Raw genomic sequence first — 27,363 nt, 5'->3', positions numbered from 1 at the left:
TGGCTTCTGATGGCGTTGCTGATTTTCGGGCGACATCTCTGGTTCTCTGTTTGCCAGACTGCACTGCATGGCCTCCAAATGCTCTCAGCACCGAGTATCAATACAATACTCAGATTAAAGATTCCTTTTCCCCAAGTGCATTATTTTACATTTGGAAACATTAAACTGCAGTTTCCATTGCTTTGACCATTTATCTAGTAAAGCTAAAGCATTTGCCATATTACACACGCCTCCAGGAATATCAACCCTATTGCACACTTTAGAGTCATCAGCAAATAGCCACACATTCCCTACCAAACTTTCCCCTATGTCAGTCACAAACATATTAAAAAGAATAGGAGCCAGATCAGACCTTTGTGTGCAATAAGGGATAATTTATGCTTGAAGTGATGTCAACAGATTGGACAATTCAAAGATTTTTCAGTGGTGTGAGTCCTCTGGTGTCTCAACAGGGTGAAATTATAACTAAACCTTTCCCGGAAAAAGGACACTCAAATGGTTTCTTTCCTGTGTGAACCCTCTGGCGTACTACGAGATTGCAATTCTGACTGGAACCTTTCCCACAGATAGGACATTCATTATTTTTTCTATTTTTTAAAATCTTTTTCACAAACGTTACATTTATACATATACCATATTATAGTATACATCATAAACAAATATCTTAAATTTGCACTGTTACTTTTACCTCCCATCTGTTTTCCTTCTATATTTCATGTTACTAGCCTCCCTCTATCTCCTTCTCTTCCCACCACTTTTTCTCCCTCTTACCTTCTTCCCTCCTACCTCGCTGTCCCTCCTGTGTGAGTCCGCTGGTGTTGCACCAGGTGGGAACTCTGACTAAATTTTTTCCCACAGTCAGGACATACAAAGGGTTTCTCTCCTGTGTGAGTCCTCTGGTGTCTCACCAGGTTGGAACTTGAACCAAAATCTTTCCCACAAATAGGACATTCAAAAGGTTTCTCTCCTGTGTGAGTCCTCTCGTGTATCACGAGGCTGGAATTATCACTAAAACGTTTCCCACAGTCAGGACATTCAAAGGGTTTCTCTCTTGTGTGAGTCCTCTGGTGTATCACGAGGCTGGAATTATCACTAAAACTCTTCCCACAGTCAGAACATTTAAAGGGGTTCTCTCCTTTGTGAGTCCTCTGGTGTCTCACCAGGTTGGACCTTGAACCAAAACCTTTCCCACAATTAGGACATTCAAAAGGTTTCTCTCCTGTGTGAATCCTCTGGTGTATAACGAGGCTGGAATTTTGATTAAAACTTTTCCCACAGTTAGGGCATTCAAAGGGTTTCTGTCCTGTGTGAGTCCTCTGGTGTGTCACCAGGTGGGAATTTTTACTAAAGCTTTTCCCACAGTCAGGACATTCAAAGGGTTTCCATCCTGTGTGAGTCCTCTGGTGTGCCACCAGGTGGGAACTCCGACTAAAACTATTCCCACAGTCAGGACATTCAAAGGGTTTCTCTCCTGAGTGAGTCCTCTGGTGTATGACCAGGCTGGAATTACGACTAAAACGTTTCCCACAATCAGGACATTCAAACGGTTTCTCTCCTGTGTGAATCCTCTGGTGTTCCACCAGGTGGGAACTCTGACTAAAACTATTCCCACAGTCAGGACATTCAAAGGGTTTCTCTCCTGTGTGAGTCCTCTGGTGTGTCACTAGGCTGGAATTATCACTAAAACTTTTCCCACAATCAGGGCATTCAAAGGGTTTCTCTCCTGTGTGAATCCTCTGGTGTGTCACAAGGTGGGATCTCTGACTAAAATCTTTCCCACAGTCAGGGCATTCAAAGGGTTTCTCTTCTGTGTGAATCCTCTGGTGTGCCACCAGGTGGGAACTCTGACTAAAACTATTCCCACAGTCAGGACATTCATACGGTTTCTCTCCTGTGTGAGTCCTCTGGTGTTCCACTAGGCTGGAATTATGACTAAAACGTTTCCCACAATCAGGGCATTCAAAGGGTTTCTCTCCTGTGTGAGTCCTCCGGTGTGTCACCAGGTGGGATCTCTGACTAAAACCTTTCCCACAGTCAGGGCATTCAAAGGGTTTCTCTCCTGTGTGAGTCCTCCGGTGTGTCACCAGGTGGGATCTCTGACTAAAACTTTTCCCACAGTCAGGACAATCAAAGGGTTTTTCTCCTGTGTGAATCCTCTGGTGTTTCATGACTGAAATTGTGACTGTGTTTTTTTACACAGTCCGCACATTCAAATGCTTTATCTTTTTTGCAAGTCTTGGGTGCTTCACTGGACTAGAATTCTATATTTGAAACTTTCCTCACAGAAAGGATATTCAAATGGTGTTATTCCTGTTATCCTGTTATTCCTGTTATCCTTTAGTGTCTCATGACCTGAGAATTTCTAATGAAATGTTCACACAATCTGCACAATCATATTTTTCCACCCTCATGTGCGTCTTCTGGTGTTATTCTTTTGTGGCTTATCTCTTGTGTAGTTGGTTCCAAGAATCACAAGGGAAATGTTCTGACCAATTTTTGCTACATTGAGATAGTGTCCATGCCTCTTCTCCTCTCTAGCTCCTCAATGTATAAAGAGCTGTGATTTGCAATATCTTGTTTTCCAAAGCTGAGTTCATCCAAAATATGGACAATGCCTTGTTTAGTGGTGCTTTCATTCAAGCCATTTTCTTCCTCACAGGGAGAGGCCTGCATTCCTGTCTGCTCTACATGGCTTTTTTATTGACCTTTTCATTTCAACTGACTTCCAGATATCTCCCTTTTTTGCTGATGGAGGAAAAACCATGCAACGTATTCTTGAGTTTTGCATAATCTGCTTATCTGAGCTTGAAATGTTACTTGATTTTCTCTCTCTTGTCTAACAGCTTCTGGAAGAGGAGGAGAATTGTATGGTTTTCCAAAAGAAATGGAAAATATTTTGATTTCTTGTTTGATTTTCTTCCCTTTTCAATGTTGCTTGTTATTTACAATTGTCCCAAGTGCTCTTATTGCCATCCACTTTGTCTGTAAGATTCAAAGAAAAGTAGAACTTTAATTGTTTATAAAATAATTAGAAATTATTTGAAAAAAGAAAAAAAGTATATATTACAATGAAAAAAAATAAAACAAATGCTCCAATATTAATCACTTACATTATTTATGTTTCGGGGGGGTTGCGCATGCGTCAGTAAATTGAAGACGCTCCGCTGAACGCTCTTCAAATGAGAAAATAAACATTGGATTTTAAACCCTGTCGAACCACCCTAAGTCTCAAATAAATTGTACTAAGAAATAAAGCCATAAATTTGGAACCCGGAGATACCTTGGGCTGATTGAAGGAGAGAGAAACAACTTGGAGACAGTCTGCTTTCCACTCGGAACTGTGAGTAAGCAATAAAGTTAAGAGGAGCGATGGCGGAGAAAGTGGGGGAGGAGCTCACAGAGAGAATGGATGCTTTGCTAAAAACCTTTGTTGTGGTCGGTCAGCAGTTAAAAGAAATGCAAGATGTGGTTACTAAGACTGCAAATGATTTACAAACAGTGAAAACAGAACAACAGGTCCAAGGTAACAGGGTTTCCAAACTGGAAGAAGAAAGGGAGCAAGACCGTCAACGCATAAGTATGTTAGAAGACAGATTAAGAAGAGCAAACCTACGCCTGAGGGGCTTCAAAGCTGATTTTGCTGATAGCAGAAACATGATCCAAAATATGCAACAATGGTTTAAGGAGAATAAAGTTGAAGTCTTGGATCATGAAATAGAGAGAGCACACTGGGTTTTTGGAGCAAGAAGAGACCCAAATCAAAGAGACATTGTAATTAAATTCCTCTCAGAAAGAACGGCTGAAAAAGTTTATAAAGAATTAAGAAAAATCACTAACCTTACTTCTAAAGGAGCTCCGATTCGGGTGTTAAAAGATTTGTCAGTGTCAACCCTACACGCAAGAAGTCAAATGCCCCCGATAACGGAGGCCCTGTTCAAGGGAAATATGTGTTTTAGTTGGCAGTATCCTGCCATTATCGTCGTGTTTCATGAAGGGAGGATGTATCGAGCAAAAACATTCCAAGAGGGAAAAGAAATGCTGGCGAAACTCGGCTTGAATCCAGATCTACAGCAACAGGCAGGAAGAGCAACAGAGGTGCTGGAAGAAGGGGGGGGCAGTAGGAAGAGGAGGAAGTAAAGATTTTATGGAACTTTTACAATCAACACTCCTCGGCAAGCAAGCTCTTTTGGGGAAGGAAAAAGATGCACCGGATCCCAAGATGGAAGCAAGAGTCACCAGGCAAAAAAGAAATGAAATGTTTGTAAAAATCTCTGTTTTAACTGTTTAAATGTTTTTACATATTAAGGGAAAAAAGTTGAGGTCTGTTCCAATTTAATATCTGCTTTAACTTTAATCAAATTAAGGGAGACTTGGGGAGGGGAGGGTGGGGTTTTATTTCCAACTTTAAAAGGGTGTTTGGGGGGGGCACTAGCTTTGGTGGAACCATGCCCCTTAAGGTGCCTAGCTAAAGCACGGGATGTTTTTTCCGCTCTTCTCTCCTTGTGAGAGAATCTTGGGGGGAGGCACCTGGGTGGGGGGAATCTTTAATAAAAATGAAAAAATTAACAGAACTCTGGGTTGCAAGAGGGAAAAAGGTTAAATGGAAATATTATGGGTGATCGAACAATTATGGCATTGAATATAAATGGTTTAGCATCGCCTGTGAAAAGATATAGACTATTGAAATTAGCGAAAGAAAACTATGTGGATTTCTTATTTCTTACTGAAACTCATAAGGGAAGGGAAAAAATGGATAAACTGATAGAGAGTAAAGAATGGAAACATATTTTTGAGTGTAGAGGAGAAACAAACTGTAAAGGAGTGGCCATATTAATAAATCAAAGAAATGTTTTTCAGGTGATACAAACAAAAGGGGATAAAGAAGGAAGATTATTATTTGTAAAAGGAAAAATGAATCAAAAGATGATAACATTAGCGGTAATATATGCTCCAAATGTAAATGCTAAACAATTTATTATGAATGCAAAACGTAAACTGGATTTATTTTCAGAGGGGATGGTGATATTTGCTGGGGATTTCAATGTAGAAATAACAGCTAATAACAAAGAAAAGAAGCAATTAAATTTGAATAAGTTAAATATGATAGATTTACACGCTGATAACTCAAATAGAGGGACATATTATTCAGCAAGACACAATAAGTTTAGTTGTATTGATTATATATTCATGAACAAAACAGGAAATATCCAAGTTAAAAGGGGAGAAATCAAAAGTAATTGGATATCTGATCATGCAGCTATAATGGCAGTTATAAAGATAGACCCTACTGGTAGAGAAAGAATTTGGAGATATAACACAATTGTTTCAGTAAGTGAAGAAAACAAGGAAAAAATTCAGAAAGATATTCAGGAATTTTATGAAATAAATCAAAATGATGGAATGAGACAATCAGTTATCTGGGACACGAAGAAGGCAGTTATTAGGGGTAATCTAATTAGTATGGAGTCTTATATCAGAAAAAGTTGGGGGATGGAAAGGGAAAAAAGAATAAGGGAAATAGAATCAATAAGAGAAAATTTGAGAATAACCAGAAATAAAGAATGGAATGACTTGTTAAAACTTAAACAAAGACAATTAAAGGACATAGAGGAAGAAAATTGGAATAATATGAGAATAGCAGTGAAACAGAGAATTGAAATATGGGGGAAGAAATCAGCATTACAAATGGCGAAATACTTTAAAAAAATAAAAGAAAAATTAATAATAAATGGTTTGAAGGATAAGGATGGGGTAATGAAATATGGTAACAGAGAAGTAGAAAATGTAATAAGAGAATTTTATGCAAAATTATATGAAAAAGAACATGTTATGTTACAAGAAATAGAGGTTAAAGAAAGGCTGAATGAGGAAGAAAGACAAATGTTAAATGCAAATATAACAAGGGATGAAATAATTAAAGTGGTAAAAGGGCTAAAACCCGGTAAAGCACCAGGCCCCGATGGATTTACAGGTGAATATTATAAAACGTATATAGAAATTCTATTACCGCATTTGGAGAAACTGTATAACAATATCCTCATAACATTAGATGTTCCACAAACATGGAAGGTGTCTGAAATTGTAACAATTCCTAAACCAGGTCGAGACTTAAAAGAACCAGGTTCCTACCGCCCAATTAGTCTGCTAAATCAAGATTATAAAATTTTTATGAAAATTTTAGCAAATAGGTTGGAAAATATATTGCCAAGGATAATTGGGAAAGACCAGTATGGTTTTATAAAAGGGAGAAGAATATATGAGCCAATTAGAAATATAGTGAATGTGCTGCACCATGCCACCAAAATTAAAAGGAAAATGGGATTACTAAAGTTAGATGTTTACAAAGCTTTTGATAAAATAAATCATGAGTATTTGTTCCAATTATGCAATAGTTTGAATATGGGGAAAGGGTTTTGTCAAATAATAAAAGAAATATACAAGCACAACATAGCCTATGTTAGAGTGAATGGAAATAGAACGGAGAAAATAGAAATAAATAATGGGACTAAGCAGGGATGCCCCCTATCCCCGATGCTTTTTGCAATGGCAATTGAAACACTGGCAAATAAAATTAGAAAAGATACACAATGGAAGTGATATCAAATAGGAAGTATGGAATTAAAATTAAATTTATTTGCAGATGATGCTATAATAGTCACAGAAACACCAATAGATATGATTAAAAGAATAATTACAATACTTCAGGAGTTTAAAAACCAATCAGGGTTAAGAGTGAATATGGAAAAATCAGAAATCATTTGTTTAAATACACGGCCTAAAGAACAAATTGAAATACAGAAGGTATCGGGTTTAAAACTGGGTAGCAAGAAAATGAAATATTTAGGAGTATGGTTATTAAAGAACCCGGGACAAATGGTGGAATTTAATTATAATTTAATATGGAAAAAAATTCAGAAACAAATTAAGAACTGGAAAAATAAAAATTTGAGAAGATTGGCTAAAGTAAGAGCTTTAAAGATGATGATTATCCCAAAAATGCTATATATTTTACAAGTAATGCATGGAACCTTCCCAATAAGAAAGATAAGAGAATGGGACACTAAATTGAACGTGTGGATAGAAGGTAATAAAAGACCAAGAATTTTTTAAAAATGGCTGATAGCAACGGAGGACGAGGGAAGTTGGGGAAATCCAAACTTGGAGTATTATAGGGACGCATATCATATTGATAGGCTAATGGAATTACAATTATTAGAGGAAAAACCATGGGTAGAATTAGAGAAAGAAATTAATGATATTAAGAATCAGGAATTAATATTTAGGAAATGGAATAAGGTAGAAATAAATAGACTATTAGATCCTACTAAAGCGATAGTAGAGAGTTGGATGAAATGGCAAGATAAATTGAAAATGACAAACTCTAAATTAGCAACGCTGCATGTGATAAATACAAAGAAAGAAAGTAACCTCACAAAGATAATATGGGAACTAAGGAGGAAAGGGATACAAAGAATAGAACAGTTATATGAAAGGGACGGAAGAATCAATAGAAATGAAATAGAGAGGTGCCTGGGACAACAAAACTGGTTACAAATTAATGCGATAAGTACATATTTAAGTAAAAGGAAAAACAAAGAAATATTTATGAGACAAGAAACAAATTTAGAAAAGACAATAAGGGATAAGTGCAAGAATATAAAAGCACAAACAGGTGCTTTATATAGAGAATTATTACAAGTGGAAGAACAAGTAGTAAAAGGATTGACGAGATATTGGCAGGACGAATTAGAAATTGATGAATGGGATATGGAAGGTATAATTGAAAATATTAAAAAAATTAAAAATACAAGAATAAGAGAGATGAGAAGAAAAATATTTCATAAATGGTATTATACACCAGTACAATTAGCACGTTTTCAAATAACAAAGAAAGGAAATTGTTGACATGGGTGCAAGGAAAAAGGAGTATTTATGCATATGTTTTGGGAATGTAATAAAGTTCAAAAATTTTGGAAACAAATACAAGTGGAAGTGAACAAAATTACAAATGGTAATTGGAAAATAACTAAGGAAGCAGCATTATTGATAAAAAATAGTGAGGTAAAAGAATATGAAGAAATCAAAATTGCAGCGATAGAAAGTGCCCAAGCAACTATAGTGCTTGGGTGGAAAGATGACAATAAATGGACGATAAAAAATTGGTGCAAATATATGGTGGATCACATTCACTATGAAATTATGGAAATTAGACTACATAATTATAATGAAGGGAAATTAGCAGCAACAATGAGGCGGTGGGAGAAGGTTAAAAAGTATATATTAACAACATCAGTAAGCGATGCAAATGTAAGAAATAAAATTCAATCACTCTATAAAGAATGAACAATGTAACCCAGAGACAAAGCATATGAAGGACATAAAATTGATTCTTCCCTGGTGAAGGGTTTTTTTTCTGTATGGTGATGGTACACTTATGTTTTCTGTTTTGTTTTTTGTTAAATTCTTTAAAAATCAATAAAAAATTATATATATATTTTTTAAAAAGTCCCAAGGGGGAATGTCTCAGCCTGGGTTAAAAAAAAAAGGTCTCTTCTTGATGTTAATTACCCCTTTTTCTAGCTCTTTGGTGCCTCCCAGGTCTCCTCTCACTGTCTCAGTTCTACCACCGGCTTATTTGCTCCCATAGGACCCCCGGCTCTCGCTGGTCGCTCCTCGATGGCTTCTAATGGCGTTGCTGATTTTCGGGCAACATCTCTGGTTCTCTGTTTGCCAGACTGCACTGCATGGCCTCCAAATGCTCTCAGCACCGAGTATCAATACAATACTCAGATTAAAGATTCCTTTTCCCCAAGTGCATTATTTTACATTTGGAAACGTTAAACTGCAGTTTCCATTGCTTTGACCATTTATCTAGTAAAGCTAAATCATTTGCCATATTACAGACGCATCCAGGAATATCAACCCTATTGCACACTTTAGAGTCATCAGCAAATAGCCACACATTCCCTACCAAACCTTCCCCTATGTCAGTCACAAACATATTAAAAAGAATAGGAGCCAGAACAGACCTTTGTGTGCAATAAGGGATAATTTATGCCTGAAGTGATGTCAACAGATTGGACAATTCAAAGATTTTTCAGTGGTGTGAGTCCTCTGGTGTCTCAACAGGGTGAAATTATAACTAAACCTTTCCCGGAAAAAGGACATTCAAATGGTTTCTTTCCTGTGTGAACCCTCTGGCGTACTACGAGATTGCAATTCTGACTGGAACCTTTCCCACAGATAGGACATTCATTATTTTTTCTATTTTTTAAAATCTTTTTCACAAATGTTACATTTATACATATACCATATTATAGTATACATCATAATTTTTATTAATATTGCTTCTTCACTGCTTATTTGACCCCTATGACAATCATTAAGTGTTGTACCACATGATTCTTGACAAATGTATATTTTATTTATGTACGTTGAGAGCATATGCACCAAGACAAATTCCTTGTGTGTCCAATCACACTTGGCCAATAAAAATTCTATTCTATTCTATTCTATTCTATAAACAAATATCTTAAATTTGCACTGTTACTTTTACCTCCCATCTCTTTTCCTTCTATATTTCATGTTACTAGCCAACCTCTATCTCCTTCTCTTCCCACCACTTTTTCTCCCTCTTACCTTCTTCCCTCCTACCTCGCTGTCCCTCCTGTGTGAGTCCGCTGGTGTTGCACCAGGTGGGAACTCTGACTAAAATTTTTCCCACAGTCAGGACATACAAAGGGTTTCTCTCCTGTGTGAGTCCTCTGGTGTCTCACCAGGTTCGAACTTGAACCAAAATCTTTCCCACAAATAGGACATTCAAAAGGTCTCTCTCCTGTGTGAGTCCTCTCGTGTATCACGAGGCTGGAATTATCACTAAAACGTTTCCCACAGTCAGGACATTCAAAAGGTTTCTCTCCTGTGTGAGTCCTCCGGTGTGTCACTAGGCTGGAATTATGACTAAAACCTTTCCCACAATCAGGACAATCAAAGGGTTTCTCTCTTGTGTGAGTCCTCTGGTGTATGACCAGGCTGGAATTACGACTAAAACATTTCCCACAATCAGGACATTCAAACCGTTTCTCTCCTGTGTGAATCCTCTGGTGTATAACGAGGCTGGAATTTTGATTAAAATTTTTCCCACAGTCAGGACATGCAAAGGGTTTCTCTCCAGTGTGAGTCCTCTGGTGTGTCACCAGGTGGGAATTTTTACTAAAGCTTTTCCCACAGTCAGGACATTCAAAGGGTTTCCATCCTGTGTGAGTCCTCTGGTGTGCCACCAGGTGGGAACTCCGACTAAAACTATTCCCACAGTCAGGACATTCAAAGGATTTCTCTCCTGAGTGAGTCCTCTGGTGTATGACCAGGCTGGAATTACGACTAAAACATTTCCCACAATCAGGACATTCAAACCGTTTCTCTCCTGTGTGAATCCTCTGGTGTGCCACCAGGTGGGAACTCCGACTAAAACTATTCCCACAGTCAGGACATTCAAAGGATTTCTCTCCTGAGTGAGTCCTCTGGTGTATGACCAGGCTGGAATTACGACTAAAACGTTTCCCACAATCAGGACATTCAAACGGTTTCTCTCCTGTGTGAATCCTCTGGTGTTCCACCAGGTGGGAACTCCGACTAAAACTATTCCCACAGTCAGGACATTCATACGGTTTCTCTCCTGTGTGAGTCCTGTGGTGTGCAACTAGGCTGGAATTATCACTAAAACTTTTCCCACAATCAGGGCATTCAAAGGGTTTCTCTCCTGTGTGAATCCTCCGGTGTGTGACAAGGTGGGATCTCTGACTAAAACCTTTCCCACAGTCAGGGCATTCAAAGGGTTTCTCTCCTGTGTGAGTCCTCTGGTGTGCCACCAGGTGGGAACTCCGACTAAAACTATTCCCACAGTCAGGACATTCATACGGTTTCTCTCCTGTGTGAGTCCTCTGGTGTATCACCAGGTGGGAATTATGACTAAAACCTTTCCCACAATCAGGGCATTCAAAGGGTTTCTCTCCTGTGTGAGTCCTCCGGTGTGCCACTAGGCTGGAATTATGACTAAAACCTTTCCCACAATCAGGGCATTCAAAGGGTTTCTCTCCTGTGTGAGTCCTCCGGTGTGCCACTAGCCTGGAATTATGACTAAAACCTTTCCCACAGTCAGGGCATTCAAAGGGTTTCTCTCCTGTGTGAATCCTCTGGTGTTCCACCAGGTGGGAACTCTGACTAAAACTATTCCCACAGTCAGGACATTCATACGGTTTCTCTCCTGTGTGAGTCCTCTGGTGTGTCACCAGGTGGGAATTATGACTAAAATCTTTCCCACAATCAGGGCATTCAAAGGGTTTCTCTCCTGTGTGAGTCCTCCGGTGTGCCACTAGGCTGGAATTATGACTAAAACCTTTCCCACAATCAGGGCATTCAAAGGGTTTCTCTCCTGTGTGAGTCCTCCGGTGTGCCACTAGCCTGGAATTATGACTAAAACCCTTCCCACAGTCAGGGCATTCAAAGGGTTTCTCTCCTGTGTGAGTCCTCTGGTGATTCATGACTAAAATTGTGACTGCATTTTTTTACACAGTCTGCACATTCAAATGTTTTCTCTTTTTTGTGAGTCTTGGGTTTGACTGGAATTCTCTATTTGAAACTTTCCTCACAGAAAGGATATTCAAATGTTGTTATTCCTGTGTCTGCATCCTTTAGTGTCTCATGACCTGAGAATTTCTAATGAAATGTTCACATAATCTGCACAATCATATTTTGCCACCCTCATGTGTGTCTTCTGGTGTACCACCATGTTGCCATGCTCACCAAAGACGTAACACATTGTAATTCTTTAGTGGCTTATCTCTTGTGTAGTTGGTTCCAAGAATCACAAGGGAAATGGTTCTGACCAATTTTTGCTAGACTGAGATAGTGTCCATGCCTCTTCTCCTCTCTAGCTCCTCAATGTATAAACAGCTGTGATTTGCAATATCTTGTTTTCCAAAGCTGAGTTCATCCAAAATATGGACAATGACTTGTTTAGTGGTGCTTTCATTCAAGCCATTTTCTTCCTCACAGGGAGAGGCCTGCATTCCTGTCTGCTCTACGTGGCTTTACTATTGACCTTTTCCTCTCAACTGACTTCCAGATATCTCCCTTTTTTGCTGATGGAGGAAAAACCATGTAACGTATTCTTGAGTTTTACATAATCTGCTTATTCGAGCTCCAAATCTTTCTTGATTTTCTCTCTCTTGTCTAACAGCTTCTGGAAGAGGAGGAGAATTGTATGGTTTTCCAAAAGAAATGGAAAATATTTTCATTTTTCGCTTGATTTTCTTCCCTTTTCAATGTCGCTTTTTATTTCAATTGTCCCAAGTGGTCTTATTGCCACCCACTTTGTCTGTAAGATTCAAAGAAAAGTAGAACTTTAATTGTTTATAAAATAATTAGAAGTTATTTGAAAAAAGAAAAAAAGTATATATTGCAATGAAAAAAATAAAAAATGCTCCAATATTAATCACTTACATTATTTATGTTTCATAGAAGACCATCGAGATCCATGTTCAAATATCCATTCAAAATTCAGTTGTTTAATTAGGTCAATCAAGCATTCTTAGCAATGCAAAGGACTATCATCAAATATATCTTGAACTGCTGAGGACATATAATTGTAGATAGGCTCCTTCCCCGAAGATAAGATCCCCCGTCTTGTGCTGGGACGCAATTGGGGGTGTCAGGGAAGGCAGGGTGGAGAAGAGGGCACAAAGGTGGGTTTGGATGTGAGAGGGGTGTCTTACCTGTACTGGTGTGTCTCTCGGCTGGTCTCTTTACAGAAAAAAACCTTGTACGGTACGGAAACTCTTCTCAATGTGAGAAGTTGTTAATGGCTTACCCTCGCGACCAGAGTTTCTGTATTTTCAAGCTTTTTTCCTCTAAAGAGACCAGCCGACAGACACACAGAGCTGCCAGACTCCATTACGATATATGAGATAAAGGAAAGACAATTGGACAAGGGATGAAAGGCACACTGGTGCACTTATGTACGCCCTTTACTGACCTCTTAGGAACCTGGTGCACTGGTGCACTTATGTACGCCCCTTACTGACCTCTTAGGAACCTGGTGCACTGGTGAACTTATGTATGCCCCTTACTGACCTCTTAGGAACCTGGAGAGGTCAATTACCTGTAAGATGCCCATTTCGTGTAGGGACACAATTTTGAGGGGGCAGGTTGGGCAGGGCAGAGCGGGGCAGGGTGGGGGCACGCCACCCGTCCTACATGGGATATGGAGTTCCGTCACATTCCTGATGTTGTATCCACTGACCCCCGTCCGGCGGTAGGGGAAAGAAACTCTTGAGGGCTGCCTGAGGAAGAGCTGACAACCAAACATCTAGCAGAGCTCAGTGGCAGAAGCAGCCGGCTATGCACTTCCTGGTCCACCTCTCTGGCACGTGTCCGCCTCCCTCTTGATAGTGAGGACGATGGGGAAAGAGTGCACAACAAAAAAGATTGCACGAGTAAAGAGCACCAGAAGGAACCCTTCTTCTGAATGCAGTAAATCTTTCCCCTTTCAATGCAAGAGTCTCATGAACATTCATTTGTGGCCAAGTTTTGAAGAGAGAAAGATTTCCTGTGCTCAGCATGTTTGGAAAAGACAAGGACGTTCAGCTCAGCCCAGCTAGAAGTTTGGCTGTCAGCTTGGCTTTCTTACGCAGCCCACGAGAGTGTATTTCCCCTCCCGCTTTGCTCGAGAGCTGGAGGCAGAGGAGGATCCGTGTCCTTCAGGGCATTCAAATGCACCGCCCTTGCCTGCATCCCCCATCTGAAGGAAGGGAGGTGGAGGATGAAGAGTCCCAAGCCGATGAGAGAGCAGGAGGCATTTCAAATTGATGTAGGCAGAGCCCAGATGAGCGCAGGGCTTGAGAATAATTAATAATAATAATAATAATAATAATAATAATAATAATAATAATTTATTAGATTTGTATGCCGCCCCTCTCCGAAGACTCGGGGCGGCTCACAACAAGCGATAAAACAATATTGTACAGGCACAAATCTAATATTAAGAAAAAACTAAAAACCCTATCAATTTAAAAAACCAAACAACACATACATACCAAACATAAATTATAATAAGCCTGGAGGAAAGGTGTCTCAAATCCCCCATGCCTGGCGGTATAGATGGGTCTTAAGTAGTTTACGGAAGACAAGGAGGGTGGGAGCAGTTCTAATCTCCGGGGGGAGTTGATTCCAGAGGGCCGGGGCCGCCACAGAGAAGGCTCTTCCCCTGGGGCCCGCCAGACGACATTGTTTAGTTGACGGGACCCGGAGAAGGCCGACTCTGTGGGACCTTATCGGCCGCTGGGATTCGTGCGGTAGTAGGCGGTTCCGGAGGTATTCTGGTCCAGTGCCATGTAGGGCTTTAAAGGTCATGACCAACACTTTGAATTGTGACCGGAAACTGATCGGCAGCCAATGCAGGCCACGGAGTGTTGTAGAAACGTGGGCGAATCTGGGAAGCCCCACGATGGCTCTCGCGGCTGCATTCTGCACGATCTGAAGTTTCCAAACACTTTTCAAAGGTAGCCCCATGTAGAGAGCGTTGCAGTAATCGAACCTCGAGGTGATAAGGGCATGAGTGACTGTGAGTAATGACTCCCTGTCCAAAGAGGGCCGCAACTGGTGCACCAGGCGAACCTGGGCAAACGCCCTCCTCGCCACAGCCGAAAGATGATGTTCCAATGTCAGCTGTGGGTCGAGGAGGACGCCCAAGTTGCGCACCCTCTCTGAGGGGGTCAGTAGTTCCCCCCCCAGGGTAATGGATGGACAGATGGAATTGTCCTTGGGAGGCAATACCCACAGCCACTCCGTCTTGTCTGGATTGAGTTTGAGTTTGTTGACACCCATCCAGTCCCCAACAGCCTCCAGGCACCAGCACATCACTTCCACTGGTTCACTGACTGGACATGGGGTGGAGATGTACAACTGGGTATCATCCGCATATTGATGATACCTCACCCCATGCCCTTGGATGATCTCACCCAGTGGTTTCATGTAGATATTAAATAGCAGGGGGGAGAGGACCGACCCCTGAGGCACCCCACAAGGGAGAGACCTCGGAGTCGATCTCTGACCCCCCACTAACACCGACTGCGACCGACCGGAGAGGTAGGAGGAGAAACACTGGAGAACAGTGCCTCCCACTCCCAACCCCAACAATCGGCGCAGAAAGATACCATGGTCGATGGTATCGAAAGCCGCTGAGAGGTCAAGAAGCACCAGGACAGAGGACAAGCCCCTGTCCCGGGCCCGCCAGAGATCATCCATCAACGCGACCAAAGCAGTTTCCGTGCTGTAACCGGGCCTGAAACCCGACTGTTGAGGCCCTAGATAATCGGCTTCTTCCAAGGACCGCTGGAGTTGGAGCGCCACCACCTTCTCAACAACCTTCCCCATAAAGGGAAGGTTGGAGACTGTACGGTAGTTATTAAGCACGGCTGGGTCCAGGGAGGGCTTTTTGAGGAGGGTGCGCACAAGTGCCTCCTTATAAGGAGCCGGGAAGGACCCCCTCCCCAAGGAGGCGGTGACAATCTCCTGGACCCAGCTCCGTGTCACCTCTCGACTGGCCGAAACCAACCAAGAGGGACACGGATCCAGTAAGCAGGTGGCAGAACTCACAGCTCCAATGGCCTTGTCCACTTCATCAGGTGTCACCAAGTCAAACTCCTCCCAGACAGATGGACAAAGACGTTTAGCCCCAGTCACCTCAACTGACTCATTGTCAGCCGATACTGCTATGCAATTGGAGTCGAGTTCCGCTCGGATCCGAGCGACTTTATCAGCGAAAAACGAGTTAAATTCCTCAGCACTGCCCTGCAAGGGTTCCCCAACTCCCCCCGATTTAGAAGGGAGCAGGTCACCCTAAACAGGGCAGCCGGGCGGGATTCCGCTGATGCAATCAAGGCGGCATGGTACGCGCATCTTGCCGCCTTGAGCGCCACTTTGTAAGTCTTAATAAAAGCTCTTACAAGTGTTCGGTCGGATTCGGAGTTACTCTTCCTCCATCGCTTCTCTAGACGTCTCTTCTGGCGTTTCAACTCCCGGAGCTCCTCGTTGAACCATGGAGCTCTACGGGGTCTAGTGCCACAGAGAGGTCACAGTGGCGCAATTCGGTCAAGAGCCTCCGCTGCAGCCTTGTTCCAGGCCTCAGCAAGAGACTCTGCCGAGCTGTGGACGAGCGAGTCTGGTAAAACCCCAAGCGCCTTCTGAAAGCCCTCAGGGTCCATCAGGCATCTGGGGCGGAACCTCCTAATCGGTTCCGCCTCCCTGCGGGGGAGGATTGGAGCCAGGAAGTTAAGCCGCAGTAGAAAATGGTCTGACCATGACAAAGGCAATGCTTCTAAGCCCCTTAGTCTCAGACCACTATTCAATTGCTCCGAGAGGAATACCATATCGGGTGTGTGTCCACCCTCGTGAGTCAGACCCTGAACTACTTGAGTCAGGTCCATGGCTGTCATGGTGGCCATGAACTCCTGTGCTAATCCCGAGGAATCGCCGAGCGACGGCAGATTGAAGTCCCTCAGGACAATGAGTCCGGGGAACTCCACCGCCAGCCTGGCCACCTCTTCGAGCAGCACAGGCAGGGCTGTTAACATGCAGCTGGGAGGCAGGTACGTGAGTAACAAGCCCACCTGAACCCCTAAGTCCAACTTCACAAGGAGTGACTCACAACCCGCGATCTCAGGAGCAACGAGTCTACGTAGATGGAGGCTCTCCCTGGCTACAATAGCCACTCCTCCCCCCCTTCCCTGGGGTCGAGGCTGGTGCCATATCTGAAACCCGGCTGGACATATTTCCAAGAGATGCACCCCTCCCTCTGGGCCCAGCCAGGTTTCAGTAACACATGCCAGATCGGCCTCCTCATCCAGGATCAGATCCCGGATGAGGAGAGCTTTATTCACGACCGATCTGTCATTGAGTAGCAGCAGCTTGAGCCCAGGGCCCGGATTACACTCGTCACCAGGGCTCCGGTTTGAGCTCACGGGACCGGAACAAGGGATCGCTATTAAGCAGCGATCTCTTTTTCCTCCAGAACGGCTAGCCCCGTGACTCCCGCCATATCTACCTCTCCCCAGCAGGACCGGAAGCAGACGTCCCTGTCGCCGTCCCTTTCGGCTCTGCCTCTTGCTGCCCCCTCCCTCCCTCCCTCCCTTGCTGGACTGGCTGGGCTGCCCTGGGCTGCCTTCAGCAGTGTTTTGAAACATGCTCCTATCTGCAATGAAGGAATCAATGCTTGCCTCCTGTTCTTCACAGGCAGGAGCGCGTTTCAAACTGACGTAGTCAGAGTCCAGACAAGCTTAACTAGTCCCGCGGTGTGTGTGTGCAGCTGCCTCTTGCTTGTTCATGCTCTCGCTCCCCTGGCCAAGAGAGTGCCCGCTGGAGAAAGAGTTGGCCACTTTCCCCAGAAAGCATTGGGGGGGGGCCTAGTTTGGGGGCGGGGCTTATTTCAATGCATGTCCGTGAAAAGACCTGTTTGGGCTTATTTTCAGGATATGTCTTATTTTTGGGTAAACACAGTACAGTGTTCCCTTGATTTTCGCGGGTTTGAACTTCACAAAAAGTCTATACCACGGTTTTTCAAAAATATTAATTAAAAAATACTTCACGGGTTTCCCCCCTATACCACGGTTTTTCCAGCCTGATGACATCATATGTCATCGCCAAACTTTCATCTGCCTTTAATAAATATTTTTTTTAATAAACTTTAATAAATAAACATGGTGAGTAATAATCTAAATGGTTGCTAAGGGAATGGGAAATTGCAATTTCGGGGTTTAAAGTGTTAAGGGAAGGCTTGTGATACTGTTCATAGCCAAAAATAGTGTATTTACTTCCGCATCTCTACTTTGCGGAAATTCGACTTTTGCGGGTGGTCTCGGAACGCATCCCCCACGAAAATTGAGGGAACACTGTATATGCCTTGAGAAAAAAACATACACCTACCTACACACAAACACACAGAAATATATATGAAGAAAATCTATCTCTCCCAAGCCTGACAAAATGTCAGAAAATTGTTAATATTAAACCTTCTGAGCTAAATTTAGAGATGTGGGGGGTTTAACCAATGAAATGATGACAAAAGCCTTTGCAAGCTTTGAAGGACCACTTTTCTTCATCATAAATGTGCAACTATTATCAAACAGTTACTGCTGAAGTGTGGTCACAGAACAACTAATAGGATTATCACAAATTTTGTGGATCAGGTGCCCATCTGCTTCTACTCTTCCATAGTAACTTTGAAGGCTCAAGGAAGGAGTACTAAATACATGGAATAAATAAATAAATGAATAAATAAATAAAATAAAATAAAATAAAATAAAATAAAATAAAATAAAATAAAATAAAATAAAATAAAACAGAATAGAATAGAATTAAATTAAATTAAAATAAAATAAAATAATAAAATAAATAAAATAAAATAAAATATAAAGACTACCTGTGCAACCAAAGATGCCAGGAGCTCCTCAACAGCTATTTCTCAGAAAGTGCTGGATGAAGCACAATTGAAATTTTAAAATACATGGTTAGGATAAAAAATACCATACTTTCCAATGAAACTATCACACAATCTGGACACTGTTACATCATGTGATTCCGCTGATGTATCAGCCAGGTTGCCATGCTCACTAAAGGATTTACCACATTGGGAGCATTTTTAAGACTTTTCTCCTGTGTGGATCTTCTGGTGCGTAATTAACTGTGGTTTACAATTTCTGCATTTCCACACAAAGGTGCATGGAGCTTTCCCAGCACTTATATTCTTGAGGTCAAAAATATGTGTGATCACTTGTTTATTTTTTAAAATATTTGTTTTATTTTTTCACCAAACCTACGCAAACATACATACATGTACCATATTATAGAGACATAGAAACATAGTACTCTGACGGCAGAAAAAGACCTCATGGTCCATCTAGTCTGCCCTTATACTATTTTCTGTATTTTATCTTAGGATGGATATATGTTTATCCCAGGCATGTTTAAATTCAGTTACTGTGTATTTATCTACCACGTCTGCTGGAAGTTTGTTCCAAGGATCTACTACTCTTTCAGTAAAATAATATTTTCTCATGTTGCTCTTGATCTTTCCCCCAACTAACTTCAGATTGTGTCCCCTTGTTCTTATGTTCACTTTCCTATTAAAAACACTTCCCTCCTGAACCTTATTTAACCCTTTAACATATTTAAATGTTTCAATCATGTCCCCCCTTTTCCTTCTGTCTTCCAGACTATACAGATTGAGTTCATTAAGTCTTTCCTGATACGTTTTATACTTAAGACCTTCCACCATTCTTGTAGCCCGTCTTTGGACCCGTTCAATTTTGTCAATATTTTTTTGTAGGTGAGGTCTCCAGAACTGAACACAGTATTCCAAATGTTTTCTCACCAGCACTCTATATAGCAGGATCATAATCTCCCTCTTCCTGCTTGTTATACCTCTAGCTATGCAGCCAAGCATCCTACTTGCTTTCCCTACCGCCTGACTGCACTGTTCATCCATTTTGAGACTGTCTGAAATCACTACCCCTAAATCCTTTTCTTCTGAAGTTTTTGCTAACACAGAACTGCCAATACAATACTCAGATTGAGGATTCCTTTTCCCCAAATGCATTATTTTACATTTGGAAACATTAAACTGCAGTTTCCACTGCTTTGACCATTTATCTAGTAAAGCTAAATCATTTACCATATTACAGACGCCTCCAGGAATATCAACCCTATTGCACACTTTAGAGTCATTGGCAAATAGGCAAACCTTCCCTACCAAACCTTCCCCTATGTCACTCACAAACATACTAAAAAGAATAGGACCCAGAACAGACCCTTGTGGCACACCGCTTGTAACCTGTCTCTGCTCATAATACTCGCCATTAACAATAACTCTCTGATGTCTATGCTTCAGCCAGCTTGAAAGCCACTGAACTATCCAGGGATTAAGTCCAATCTTCACTAATTTATCTATCAGCTCTTTATGTGGAACCATATCAAAGGCTTTGCTGAAGTCCAGATAGGCAATATCCACTGCACCACCTTGATCCAACACCTTTGTGACATAGTCAAAGAACTCAATGAGATTAGTCTGACACGATTTGCCTTCAGTAAAGCCATGCTGATTTGGGTCCAATAAGTTATTCTTTTTTAGGTGCCGATTTATCCTCTTTTTGAGTAGAGTCTCCATCATTTTAACTAGAACTGATGTCAAGCTAACTGGCCTGTAGTTACCAGCTTCTTCTCTACTTTCCTTCAATTAATTCAAAATTTATTTGTTTGTTTGTTTGTTTGTTTGTTTCTTTGACCTCTATGCTGCCCAATCCCATAGGATTCAGGGCTGCTTACAAAAATATAAAACAATACAATATAATATAAATAAGTAGATATTAAACTTATAATAGACCTAACACACATATCTATCCAATCAATACAATTTGGCCGTGAAAAATGGTAGTGTTCACGACCCCCAGGCCTGCCGGCAAAGCCAGGTCTTCATGGCCTTTCGAAAGACCAATAGGGTCTTTCCAATATAATTCAGTCCATCATATAACAAACCAATATAAATTAACCTATTAAAAAACCTTTTAATTAAAATACCTATACTGATTATACAAACTTATACACAGCTAATATTGTTAACACAATTAGGTATAAAATAATTCTAAAAAAATTATATTGTTGCGGCAAAACTCAGTTGCCAGTCAAGGGAATGGAGATCACAAGGAGATTGCGTACCTCAGGTTTATTTGATGCATGCATCAGGTTCAGAAGATATAAAAGCAATGTCTGAACAACGTGGATTGTCTTTCAGGGCTCTTTATACATTTCCAAAGGAGTACAAAAACACACACAATATCAGCCAATCAGATACTAGTTGTCAACGTTTCCTTATACAGTATAGAAAGTAAAAAAAGGGTTATACAATGTAGAAGGTGCAGAATGTACAACAAAAAGGAACTTGCGGTTAGTATGTGGGTTAATGCATGAAGCTATGTGCCTTGAGAGCAGGTGTCAGATCTATCTCTGCACCATCAAAGCCATGTCCTTTTCCTGTAGCACAGCTATGTTCTACCAGATGCAAGGCATAGATTATAAACACAAAATGTACTTTTGTACTCTAAATGTCAAGCATAACTATATATGTGGGGCATAGTCAAGGCTTAAGAAATGCAGAATTTGGGCTAGCACTAAATATGAATGTATATCTCATGCTAGCTTCCTCAATATGACATTCCACCACCAATCATCCATTCTCTTTTAATCTCTTGAATATTCCAATATTATAAATATTTCCCTTCCAATCCCACTTTGTTAACCTTTTCTTTTTCTTTCTTTTATTTTTGTACCAATAACTTCCCCAACTCATTCTCTTCCTTTTGAATATATTATTTGTGTAGGTATATTCTCAATCCCTCTTAGTCTCTTCTCACTATCACACCCTCATTTTTAACTGCATCTTCTGATACCAATATTCCCCTCTTGGTTTTTTTCTTGTCACAGTCAATCCCAGTGTAATTATTAAAAATCCCAATATAATCGTCAAGCTGTCTTTTATTTTCAAGTTACTTTTCATTTTTCTTGCCACCGGAAATCTCAGTGTATTCGTCAATCTGTTTTTTCTCTTCAATTCTTTTCATTTTTGTAATCTTCTTTTTCTTCATCTTCATTTCCCACCATTTTTAATTCTAAGTGTTCCTTATATTCCACCCTTTTTTCTGTCCACACCCCCCTCTAAAGTCCAAAAGACAAGTTTTAAAATCTTCATGAATGTATTTTAACATCCCAGTGAATTCTTCATAAACAGACGCCTCCATTTTGTAAAATTCAGACTTTTCTTGTGGACTTTGAACTTGACTATCTATAGATTTGAACACTGGGCTCTATCCAACTAAATGAAATTAAAGAGAGAAAAAGTAGATTGTACACTTAGCCAAGAAAAACCAAATGGCAAGGTACAGAATAGATACAACCTGGCTCAACAGCAGTAACTGTGACATGAATCTTGAAGTCCTATCGTAGTGAACAATCCCCTAAAAAGAGTGAACAGTGTCATTGCAGGGGCCACAAAAGTTAAGGCAATCCTAGGCTGCCTTAACAGAGGGCTAAAATTAATATCATGTGAAGTATTAGTATCAATTTATAATGCTTTAGAAAGATCACATTTAGGATTAGTGGAAATAGATTTGGTTGCCACAACATTAAAAAATAGTGTAGTATAGACTCTATAAAGAGAGCAGAGAAGAAAAGTAGGTCTGATTAGGAGGCTGGAGGCTAAAAGATATAAAGAAGAGTTGCAGAAATTGGGTATGTCTAGTCCAGTGAAAGGAAGGACTAGGTATGACATGAGAGCCATCTTCCAACACTTGAAGAAGGGGGTCAACTTATTTTGCAATGCACCAGAAGGAAAGACAAGACTCAGTGGATGGAAACTAACCCAGGAGAAAAGCAGCCTACAACTAAGGAGAATTTTTCTGACAATGAAAACAATTAACCGATTGCCTGAAATGGTATTGGGTCTCCTGCTTGTGCAGGGCGTCGGAATAGAAGACCCGCAAGGTCCCTTCCAACTCTCTCACAACCCCCAGTGATGGAGCACCCACAACCCCTGGAGGGAAGCCATTCCCAGAGAATCAACCTTAACTTGAGACTTTTTCAATCTTTCCAACAGCAGAAAATTGCAGCCACCAGTTTCACAGCGTGCAGCACCAGTGGGATTAAATTTGGGCAGGGAAGGAACCTGCAGCACCAGCAGCTGACGCGCGTCAGCCCGGTTGCTTCTCTGCTTCCAGGCCGTGGAGGGAACAAAACAGCCCGACTTGCTCCCGGACTCTCCCCCCCACCTGCCCTCAACTCACCTTCCAGCTGCTGCTTCGATCCTCGGAAGAGCAAAAAAGCCGCTCTGCACCCCACCTCCCTCCCGAGTCTTCCGGAAGAGTAATTTCTGTGTTTCTCTCTCATCTTGTCTAGCAATTCTGTACTCGATGGTTTTAACTCCTCTATCAGGCATGTTTCAGGCACAGATGTTGCCTATTTGAGTGCCATCACCGGCAGAAAAACACTCTTGTCCGGTATCTACCTAAGGCGTTTCCAAGACGTTTTTACTGTATAAATGATATCAAATTGTTAGGTATGTGCTGAGCCCTACATTTATTTTATTTTTAAAATGATTTTTATTGAATTAAAACAACCCAATGTACACAATACAAAATACAAAACATACATATCTCCGTGACTGCCTTCTGCTGCACAAATCCCAGCGACCGGTTAGGTCCCAATGAGTTGGCCTTCTCTGGGTCCCCTCGACTAAACAATGTTGTCGGGCCACACCCAGGGGAAGAGCCTTCTCTGTGGCGGTCCCGACCCTCTGGAATCAACTTCCCCCGGGGATTAAGATTGCCCCCACCCTCCTTGCCTTTCCTAAACTCCTTAAAACCCACCTCTGTCCTCAGGCATCAGGAAATTGATTCCCCTGGGCCATTTCCGTTTTATGTGTGGTTTGTGTTAGATATGCTGCCCAGTTACCTACCCAGTTACAGAGTAAAAGTCAGAAGTTCAGATTTGTTTATTGTATGTTGATTGGTTAGCCTCTTTTCGGCGCTAAAATTGTATCAATGTAAAAGCTGCCTGTTGCTGGGACTAGTTTGTATAAATACTGAGAACTGTCATTGTATTGAGCTCTCAATACGCAATTGCTAATTGACTGAGTTAATCTATCTTGTTCCTGTCAGAACAATAAACTTACTTTTGATTAAACTTTTATTGAGAGTTATTACAATTTGTATGAGAAGTATGATTGTTTTTATATTAAGGGGTTTTAAACTGTTTTTAATTATTGGATTTGTACTGTTTTTATCGTTGTGAGCCGCCCCGAATCTTTGGAGAGGGGCAGCATACAAATCTAATAAATAATAACAATATCTACAAGACCAACATACAAAAACAAAAACCGCAACAATGGAGGGTATGTGTAATATTTCACCCTAAATTTATTGTTTAAAGCAGAGGTCCCCAACCGCCGGTCCGCGGACCGGCACCGGGCCGTTGGGGGTTTTCAGCCGGTCCGCGGCGCCAGGGCCCCCTCGGCCTTTCCGCACCACCAGCGGCGCTCCCCCCGCCAGCCAGCCAAGCCCCGCACCCGCCGGAACTGGCTCCTCGCTCTCCCCCCGCCGCCCGCCGCGTTTGCAGGAGGTGGGGAGGGTCGGGCAGCCCGCCAAGGCCAGGAGGGACGCCGCTGCCCCCCCCTTCCCTCTCTCCGCCCACCGCTGCGCCTCCTTGACGCCGAGAGGAAATGCCGGCAAAGGCTTTTCTCAGCGGAGGTCTTCAATGTCGGGGGCGCACGGGCGGTTGCACGCGCTCCCTATCTCCCTGCTAGCCCACTCGGAGTATTCAAAATAAGAAAAACCTTTGCCGGCGAAGGCTTTTCTTATTTTGAATATTCCGAGTGGGCTAGCAGGGAGATAGGGAGCGCGTGCAACCGCCTGTGCGCCCCCGACATTGAATATCACCTTCGCCGGCCCCACCTCTCCTGCAAACCCCCTTGCTGAGAGCCCGGGGCGAAAGTGCTCTCGCAAAGGTGAGGCGGGCAGGGCGTGCGCGCGTCACCGCTGAGAAGAACGGAGAACGAGAGTGAGTGAGAGCAACAGACAGCAAGATAGAGAGAAAGTGAGAAAGAGAGAGTGAGAGAAAGGGGGGGGAGAAAGAGATAGCAAGAGAGAGAACAAGAGAGAGAAAGAGCGTGAGAAAGAAAACAAGAAAGAGTGAGAGAGAGAGAAAGCAGAAGAGACAGAAAGAAAACAAGAGAGAGAAAGTGAGAAGAAGAGAGAGAAAGAGGGGGAGAGAGAGAGAAAGAGAGGGAGAGGGAGAAAGAGAGAGGGAGAGGGGGGAGAGTTAGCAAGAGAGGGAGAGAGAGAAAGAGAGAGGGAAAGGGGGGAGAGATAGCAAGAGAGGGAGAGAGAGAAAGAGAGAGGGAAAGGGGAGAGAGGGGGGAGAGAAAGAGAGAGGGAGAGAGAGAGGAGATAAAGGAAGAGGAGAGAGAGAAAGGAAGAGAAAGAAAGAAAGAGGGATAGAAAGAGAGAGAGTGAGAGATGCTCAGTGAGCCTTTCTTTGAAGTTGCCTTTCTTTCTTTCTTTCTTTCTTTCTCTTTCTTTCTTTCTTGCTCTTTTTCTTTCTCTCTTTTACCTTCCCTTCCTCTATTTCTTCTTTTCTTTCTCCTTCCTACCTTCTTCCCTTACTCTCCCCTTTCATAAGTTTCCTTGCTTCCTTCCTCTGTTCCTGTCCCTTCCCCCTTCTTTCTTTCTTTCCTTCCTTCCTTTCCTCCCTCCATTTCTTGCTTTCCTTTTCCTTCCTCCCTTCTTTCCTCCCTCATTCCCTTCTTTCACTCCTTCCCCTCTTACTCTCCCCTTTCACACCTTTCCTTGCTTCCTTTGCACCCTTCTTCTGTTCCTGTCCCTTCCCTCTTTCCTTCCTTCCTTCCCACCCTCCGTCCATTCATTCACCCATTCCTCTCTTGATCGCCCCTTTACGGCGCCGCTGACAGCTAGCTCCCCCCCCCCACCGGGCCATGGAAAACTGGTCTAGCTTAAAGCCGGTCCCTGGTGCAAAAAAGGTTGGGGACCTCTGGTTTAAAGGACATATTTTTATTTTATTTGTCAAAACCTGTACATGATAACAGGTATAAATATAAACAAAAGCAAAATAGGTGTAGGTAAATTTGGACAATACTACAGTAGGACAGGGATGGTAGGCACAGTGGTGCATTTATGAATGTCCCTTACAGACCTCTTAGGAAAGGGGTGAAGTCGACTGTAGTCTAAGGTTAAACCTTTTGGGGTTGGGGGAAGAAACCACAGAATAAATAATGCATTTTCGGCATTGATCACTCTGGTGTTAAAGTCATATTTTCTGCAGTCGAGTTTCGAGGCGTTTCCATTGAAGGTGTTATTGAGTTTCAAGGTGTTATTGAGTTTCAATCTATTGTGTGCTTGTAAGTGTTGTTGCGCTTGAAGCTGACATATTCATTGACAGGTAAAATATTTTGGCAGATGATTTTATGAACTACATTTAAATCAGATCGAAGGCAACGTACCTCTAATTTTTCTGAGCCCAAAATTTCAAGTCTGGTTTGAAGAATGACACAGTCATCTTTATTAAGGGTGACTCTCAGTGGAAATCAAAACCTCTCTACATCCCAAAACCGGTTTCCCATCGCACCCAAGGATTTATTACACCATTAGGCCAGACACTGTAAGGCAGAGGTCCCCAACCTTTTTTGCACCAGGGACCGGCTTTAAGCTAGACCAGTTTTCCTTGGCCCGGTGGGGGGGGGGAGCTAGCTGTCAGCGGCGCCGTAAAAGGGGCGATCAAGAGAGGAATGGGTGAATGAATGGACGGAGGGTGGGAAGGAAGGAAGGAAAGAGGGAAGGGACAGGAACAGAAGAAGGGTGCAAAGGAAGCAAGGAAAGGTGTGAAAGGGGAGAGTAAGAGAGGAAGGAGTGAAAGAAGGGAATGAGGGAGGAAAGAAGGGAGGAAGGAAAAGGAAAGCAAGAAATGGAGGGAGGAAAGGAAGGAAAGAAAGAAAGAAAGAAAGGAAGGGGGAAGGGACAGGAACAGAGGAAGGAAGCAAGGAAACTTATGAAAGGGGAGAGTAAAGGAAGAAGGTAGGAAGGAGAAAGAAAAGAAGAAATAGAGGAAGGGAAGGTAAAAGAGAGAAAGAAAAAGAGCAAGAAAGAAAGCAAGAAAGAGAAAGAAAGAAAGAAAGAAAGAAAGGCAACTTCAAAGAAAGGCTCACTGAGCATCTCTCACTCTCTCTCTCTCTTTCTATCCCTCTTTCTTTCTTTCTCTTCCTTTCTCTCTCTCCTCTTCCTTTATCTCCTCTCTCTCTCCCTCTCTCTTTCTCTCCCCCCTCTCTCCCCTTTCCCTCTCTCTTTCTCTCTCTCCCTCTCTTTCTCTCTCTCCCCCTTTCCCTCTCTCTTTCTCTCTCTCCCTCTCTTGCTATCTCTCCCCCCTCTCCCTCTCTCTTTCTCCCTCTCCCTCTCTTTCTCTCTCTCTCCCCCTTTCTCTCTCTTCTTCTCACTTTCTCTCTCTTGTTTTCTTTCTGTCTCTTTTGCTTTCTCTCTCTCTCACTCTTTCTTGTTTTCTTTCTCACGCTCTTTCTCTCTCTTGTTCTCTCTCTTGCTATCTCTTTCTCCCCCCCTTTCTCTCACTCTCTCTTTCTCACTTTCTCTCTATCTTGCTGTCTGTTGCTCTCACTCACTCTCGTTCTCCGTTCTTCTCAGCGGTGACGCGCGCACGCCCTGCCCGCCTCACCTTTGCGAGAGCACTTTCGCCCCGGGC

General features: G+C 42.3%; 2 protein-coding genes across 3 annotated transcripts in view; both read right to left on the bottom strand.

Annotated features, from left to right (window-relative positions):
- Nucleotides 1-353: 353 nt before the first annotated feature.
- Nucleotides 354-22,940, bottom strand: LOC139159881 (zinc finger protein 84-like). 2 transcript variants are annotated; one of them, XM_070737320.1, is made up of 2 exons: nucleotides 22,887-22,940; nucleotides 354-2,982 (listed from the first exon to the last, which is right to left on the bottom strand). In XM_070737320.1, the coding sequence occupies exon 2, from the start codon at nucleotides 2,166-2,168 to the stop codon at nucleotides 783-785; it is 1,386 nt and encodes a 461-aa protein (XP_070593421.1). In that variant the 5' UTR covers nucleotides 2,169-2,982; nucleotides 22,887-22,940; the 3' UTR covers nucleotides 354-782. The 2 variants fall into 2 exon arrangements, with proteins under 2 accessions (XP_070593421.1, XP_070593422.1); XM_070737321.1 differs by lacking the exon at nucleotides 22,887-22,940 and adding an exon at nucleotides 3,111-3,254.
- The window catches only part of LOC139159240 (zinc finger protein 850-like), a 38,452-nt gene continuing 20,491 nt past the window's right edge, over nucleotides 9,403-27,363 (bottom strand). Inside the window, exons 3-7 of the mRNA XM_070736587.1 lie at nucleotides 18,580-18,665; nucleotides 16,470-16,600; nucleotides 13,688-13,798; nucleotides 13,160-13,250; nucleotides 9,403-11,554 (exon numbers count right to left, since the gene is read on the bottom strand). Coding sequence (XP_070592688.1) covers nucleotides 9,651-11,554; nucleotides 13,160-13,250; nucleotides 13,688-13,798; nucleotides 16,470-16,600; nucleotides 18,580-18,665 — 2,323 coding nt within the window. The 3' untranslated portion in view covers nucleotides 9,403-9,650. The remainder of the gene's footprint in view (nucleotides 11,555-13,159; nucleotides 13,251-13,687; nucleotides 13,799-16,469; nucleotides 16,601-18,579; nucleotides 18,666-27,363) is intronic.

Source organism: Erythrolamprus reginae, chromosome 2 (assembly GCF_031021105.1).
Source record: "Erythrolamprus reginae isolate rEryReg1 chromosome 2, rEryReg1.hap1, whole genome shotgun sequence".
Taxonomy (NCBI): domain Eukaryota; kingdom Metazoa; phylum Chordata; class Lepidosauria; order Squamata; family Dipsadidae; genus Erythrolamprus; species Erythrolamprus reginae.
This window is presented reverse-complemented; position numbering and strand designations above follow the sequence as displayed.